The sequence below is a fragment of the Quercus lobata genome, chromosome 9, assembly GCF_001633185.2.
Source record: "Quercus lobata isolate SW786 chromosome 9, ValleyOak3.0 Primary Assembly, whole genome shotgun sequence".
Classification (NCBI taxonomy): domain Eukaryota; kingdom Viridiplantae; phylum Streptophyta; class Magnoliopsida; order Fagales; family Fagaceae; genus Quercus; species Quercus lobata.
Window position 1 is genome coordinate 9,209,152 of NC_044912.1, and position 5,532 is coordinate 9,214,683.

The 5,532-nt window shown below is 34.1% G+C and overlaps 1 protein-coding gene across 2 annotated transcripts; it reads left to right on the forward strand.

Moving 5' to 3' along the window:
* The first annotated feature begins 308 nt into the window (after positions 1-308).
* On the forward strand, positions 309-5,316 carry LOC115960848 (GDSL esterase/lipase At4g10955-like). 2 transcript variants are annotated; one of them, XM_031079844.1, is made up of 4 exons: positions 309-430; positions 806-846; positions 1,144-1,250; positions 3,942-5,316. In XM_031079844.1, exons 3-4 carry the CDS (start codon positions 1,186-1,188, stop codon positions 4,972-4,974), a joined length of 1,098 nt encoding a protein of 365 aa, XP_030935704.1. In that variant the 5' UTR covers positions 309-430; positions 806-846; positions 1,144-1,185; the 3' UTR covers positions 4,975-5,316. The 2 variants fall into 2 exon arrangements, with proteins under 2 accessions (XP_030935704.1, XP_030935705.1); XM_031079845.1 differs by lacking the exon at positions 806-846.
* Positions 5,317-5,532: the final 216 nt, after the last annotated feature.

Consider the following 5,532-nt stretch of genomic DNA (forward strand, 5'->3'; position numbering starts at 1 on the left):
CTTACCGTGTACTGGAGCCTAGGGAAATAAGACTTGGATCTGAAATTTTTCACATGGAAAAAGTTAGGTTAGTGAAGCGTATCGAAAAAAAAAAAAAAAGTTAGGTTAGTGAAAAGCGGTGTTGTGTTAGTAATGAAACCACAGGATAGCGGTAATAATGAAACCACAGGAAGGTATAGCGGTAGTAATGGTTTTTTTAACACGAAAACAGAGGTGGTACTTTTCTAAAAAGCACCAAAGAGGTCCCCAATTAGTATATAAGGAAGGGTCTATTTCAGTCTTTATATATTTACATAAAAGCAGAGCAAGTCAGTAACAAACAGTACATAAAAGCAGCGCAAGCAAGCCTTCCATTCATTCCACATTTCTCCATCTTTCCTGGTCTCTCATCTCTCTCAATCCAAAGAACCTGCCCTCCAACTCAGCTCAGGTGAGACTCTTTGCAACCTTGATCTCAGTTTACAGGTTTCAAACTCGCGTTGGGTGGGTTTCAGTTGGTCTCAACATCTTCGGTAGGGGTTTGGTTTCTGTTGGGGGAGAGAGAGACACAACAGCAGTTGTCTCACTCGGGTTTTCAAGAGAAGGGCAACAGCTAGCATTTCTTGCACTAGGATTACTTGGTTAATTATTGAAAGATCGGGTGGAACTAATTTTGATTAGCGTGATTTACAGCATTTGTTATAGCTGTTAGAGTTAGTTCAAGTCATTAATCTGGTTTCTTTATTTGTTTTTTCTCTAAAGTAAAGCCATACTCTGTTTTTCTTTTTCTCTTTTGTTATTCTCTAATAAGTGAGATATTTTTCAGGAATTTAAAACAGAAGAATTTCGAAAGATTTACCTCATCGAGTAAGTTAGCCTTTTAGTCTTCAATTAAAAATAATTTTTTTAAATAAAAAAGAATTAAATATGTTATTTAAATATATGTATTTTTAAATTTTTGTATTCTACTATAAATAATTAAATTAGTGGTTTTATAAAGTAATACCTACAATTTTATTGGTTTTTAATTTTTGTGCAAATAAAACATGTTTTGCATTGCCTTAGTTTCTGAGAAGCATATTCCCTAGCTTGTGTTTGTATTTATATGTCGAACATCAATTGGCTCCATAAACAATTCAAAGGCTTTTGCTTCTTCCATGGCAGTTTATTTCAAAGGAAATCAAGAAGAGAGGAACATAAGGAGTAATGCCTTCTGAGAAGCAAATTTTCCTCAAATCAGGACCAGGACATCTCACTGCTGCTGTCAACTGGTAAAAAAAGGAATTCTGAATTTTATTATTAAAAAAATATTTAAAAAAAAGATCGCGTCATGGATGAACCTGTTTTAATTCGGGTGAAAAAATTCAAGTTTGAATATGGTATTTTCCTTTGGTTCAAATTCAATTTTGCCTCATCTAATTTTATGTTCACCTTTCCAAAGAGAATATATTAATAATTTTGCTTTTAGTGAGTAGTGACTCACAATTATTATTATTATATATTTTTTTAAATGAATAGTTTTTTTTTTTTTTTTTTTTCGTGATTTTAAATGAATAGTTGGGAGGATGATTTGAACCCTAAATAGTTTTGTTGAAAACAACATGAGATGTCAGTTAAGTTATATTATTCTTAATCGTTTTAATATTGATAGATTATGTCTGGTGTGATAAACATTGACTTAAAAATGCTAAAAATTAATATTACAAATTTTACTATATAAGTTTTACAAATTGATTAACTTAACAATGAATGTGAATGATAGATTTCAATAGAATTCTTCTTCTAGGATCACACTATTTTTACAACAAGCTAAGGTGTCAATAAAATAAAATAAGATTACATACCAACCACAATTTTTCTTTAAAATTGTTGAGATTTTGTTACGTTTGTAGACTTTCTTAGTGCCCATTTGTTTTGGCTTTTTGAGCCCAAAAAGCGCGTTTTGAAAAAAGCTCAACCAACTTTTGCGTTTGGTAAACTCAAAACGCAACTTTTTTATAAAAGTTGCGTTTTGAGCATTGAGAAAAAACTGAGAACAAACGCGGAAGGGATTATGGACCCTTAGGGGTCCATAAATGAAAACGCGCTATGCGCGTTTTGTATATTACCGTTGCAAACCCGAAAAATACCGAAATACCCATCAGTTCTCTCACACCCTCATCTCTCGTTTGTGTCTTTTTTCTTCGTCTTCTTCCTCTTCGTCTTCCTCTGCTTCTTCATCGGTCTACCCCCACAATCAACAAAACCCATTTCAACCTTTGATATTCCGAACACAGAATCAACAAATCCAAACAAAAAATAACTCAAAATCAACACAAAAACAACTTAAAATCAACTCAAATCCGGAAAACCCATCCCAAACCCAACTCAAAATCAACCCAAAATCCATAGAAAAAAAAAACCCAAAATCCCAAAATCCTTATGTTTCAATCATCTTCATCTTCATCTTCATCATCATCATCATCTTCTTCTCTGGAGTGTGAAAAAAAAAGAATAAAGGATGAGTTCTGGCGTTGGTTTCGATGGTTCCGATGTGTTTCGATTTGAAGTGCTAAGAGGAAAAAAAAAAAAAGAAGAAGAAGAAGAAGAAGCAGAGCTGTGTTTTGGACCGAAGTGCTAAGAGGCAAAAAAAGAAAAAAAAAGAAAGAGAGCTGGGAATGTTCTGGACTGAAGATGGTAGAGGAAAGAAGGAAAAAGGAAAAGAAAAGAGTGTGGTTACGTGGGATGAGAAAAAAAGAGGAGAAAAAAAAAAAAAGGAAGTAGAGCCACGTGTGTGGAGAGAAAAAAAAAAGGGAGAAAAAAGAAATTATATCATAATATTTTCACAATATTTTTACAATAAATTTTAAGGTAGGCTATTATTAACTAATATTGGTGAGAAAAAAATAATTTTTTTAGAAAGAGAAAAAAATAATTTTTTTAGTATGTTAAAATTAAAATTACTATCAATTTTTATCACAATATTTTTACAATACTTTCACAATCAATCTTAAGTGATAGGTTATTATTAGCTAATATTGGTAAGAAAAAAATAATTTTTTTAGAAAGAAAAAAATTGATTTAAGTATGATGAAGTAATTGATTTAAGTATGAAACAAACTCACATAAAAAAAAAAAAAAAGTATGAAATAAATTCTCTTATATATACATTGTCCTTTTTGATCATTTACCCCTCAAAAAGCCACTTTTATAAGTGCTAGCCAAACACTCAACTTTTTCATTATGCATTTTTTAACAGTTTTTATCAAACACTCAGCTTTTTGAAACTCTACTTTTTCATTATGCACTTTTATAAAACTTCACTTTTTCATTATGCACTTTTTCAAAAAACTGAACCAAACTCACCCTTATTTCAATAACATAAAAAAATAATGTATAAATGTACGATTTTTTTTAAAGAAAAGATAGAATAAATGATTGAATTAGTGAAATATATAAGTTTGTAAATCTTATACAGTAAAATTTATAATATTTCTAACATCAATAATATTAAATTACACCTATGAAGTCTACCATTAACACCAATTTTATGTCAACCACTAATAATTTGTAATCTCAACAAGTTATGAAATAAGATGTCACTTGCCTTTATTCTTCGGCCTAACTAAGAGTCTAGCACAACGGTCTCATTTTTCTCTTCTTCTTTGCATTAATGCACTTCCCTACTCCCTTTTTTCAGTCCCCAGAAAGTTCATTTCTGAATAAAAAGTTGATCATATCTTGTTGGGTTCATGGCTTGATCTTAAATTCTGGTGTATTCATATTATACCATATGCATAGATTGGTTATACCAGATGCATCTCAAAGGTGTTTGTAATGGTCTAATGTAATTTTTTTTCTTTCCCTAACTAGTTGATATGTGGCTTCTCTTCTGTTATTGAAAAATTCTGCTTATTAACAAGTAAATTAACTTCACCTTATATTTCTACCACATACTTTACAATCTGTCAATCTCCTTGCAGGAGCGACGAACATTACCGTAGATCGGTTGTTGCCAGCTTGGTTAAAGGAGTGTACATTCTCGAACGCAACCGACAGAAGAGCCAGAAGAACCGCCAAGAACCTCAAGCTCTTGCTCCACCTTTGTGGGAGTCCTTCCATTTCCAATTAAGTCAAACACTCGTGGACAATAAGGACTTATCCATATTCGGTGCCATTTATGAATACAAATACCCACCTTCTTCTTGTTCTTCTCGAAACATCCCGCACTATGTTATTGCCATTCGGGGCACACTCATCAAACGACGCACTTGGAAACAAGACTTCGGGTTAAATTTCCAGTGCTTCTTTAACAAACTTCACCAGCGTTCCCGCTTTCAACAAGCAATGGAGTTTCTTCGCAAAACAGTTAAGTCTAAGGGTGAATCCAGTGTGTGGTTAGCTGGACATTCTCTGGGGTCAGCTATGGCACTGCTTGCAGGAAAGGAAATGGCCAAGGAGGGTCATTTAATTGAAACTTATCTTTTCAATCCTCCATTCTTCTCGGCCCTCTTAGAAAGTGTAATCAAAGATGAACGAGTGAAGTTTGGAATCCACTTGGCAACCAGTGTTTTCAAGACAGGACTCGCGGGTCTTAACATTGTTGTAAATGGTGGCCAAGCTGATGACCCTTTTGCGGTGCTATCTCCCTGGGTTCCTTACCTTTTTGTGAACCCAGATGATCCTATTTGTTCAGAATATATTGGATATTTTGAACACAGGAAGAAGATGGAGGAGAATGGAGTTGGAATATTTGAGATGGTTGCAACAAAGAACTCCACGAGGAATCTATGCTTAAGCTTGTTGGGAATGGATTCAGGTTCAGAACCACTGCATCTCCTCCCTTCAGCAGATCTGACCATTAATAGGGGTCAATTCCCAGATATTGAAGGTGTTTTTGCTGATTATAAAAAGTTTAGAAGAGCTCACGGTCTTCAACAGTGGTGGAATTCTTTTCCCTATGAATCTATGCGTTATAACTACAACACCACAAAACGGGTTGAATGTAGCAGCTAAGAGCCTCAACAACTAGCCATGTGTTGGTACTCCTTATATCCCATCTCCATCCCAAACGGTCCAAAAGAATAGTAAGTGAGTTTCTCACCGACCGGGAGTATGGGGTCTCGCCCGGGAGCGGGTAGGGTGCTACTATGATTACGCCTAAGTAAGAAAGCCACACTGATCGCCCCCCTCTACCCATTTTTTGTTTACCGAAAAAAAAAAAATAATAAGAGCATTAGATCATTAAATATAAAAACAAGACCATATTAGTGGAGTCAAAACCAAATAATTTGGCTCTACAGTGCACAGCTACTTTTAGCTGTTCATTGCTTGTATGTAAAAAAAAAAACTATTATATTTGCGTGTTCACACTAAAAAGAATATTTAATTAATTTCTTTTCTTTTACTTTTTCTTCTTTCCCCTACCCAGACGCTTCAGCTCTGCCTCTTCTCCCTTTTTATTTCCCTCAATAGCTCCGATCTTTACCTTCTCTTTTGACAAAATTGATCTGATCACTCCGATTTGAAGATAATGGATCGTTGGGTGTGGCCTGGGAATCGGTGAAATAGCAA

What these genes read in the sequence shown, in the direction of transcription:
- LOC115960848 (XM_031079844.1), top strand. Translation starts at nt 1,186, where the DNA reads ATGCCTTCTGAGAAGCAAATTTTCCTCAAATCAGGACCAGGACATCTC. An exon ending in CTCACTGCTGCTGTCAACTG is followed by an intron (nt 1,251 to 3,941) that starts GTAAAAAAAGGA and finishes ATCTCCTTGCAG; the next exon opens with GAGCGACGAACATTACCGTA.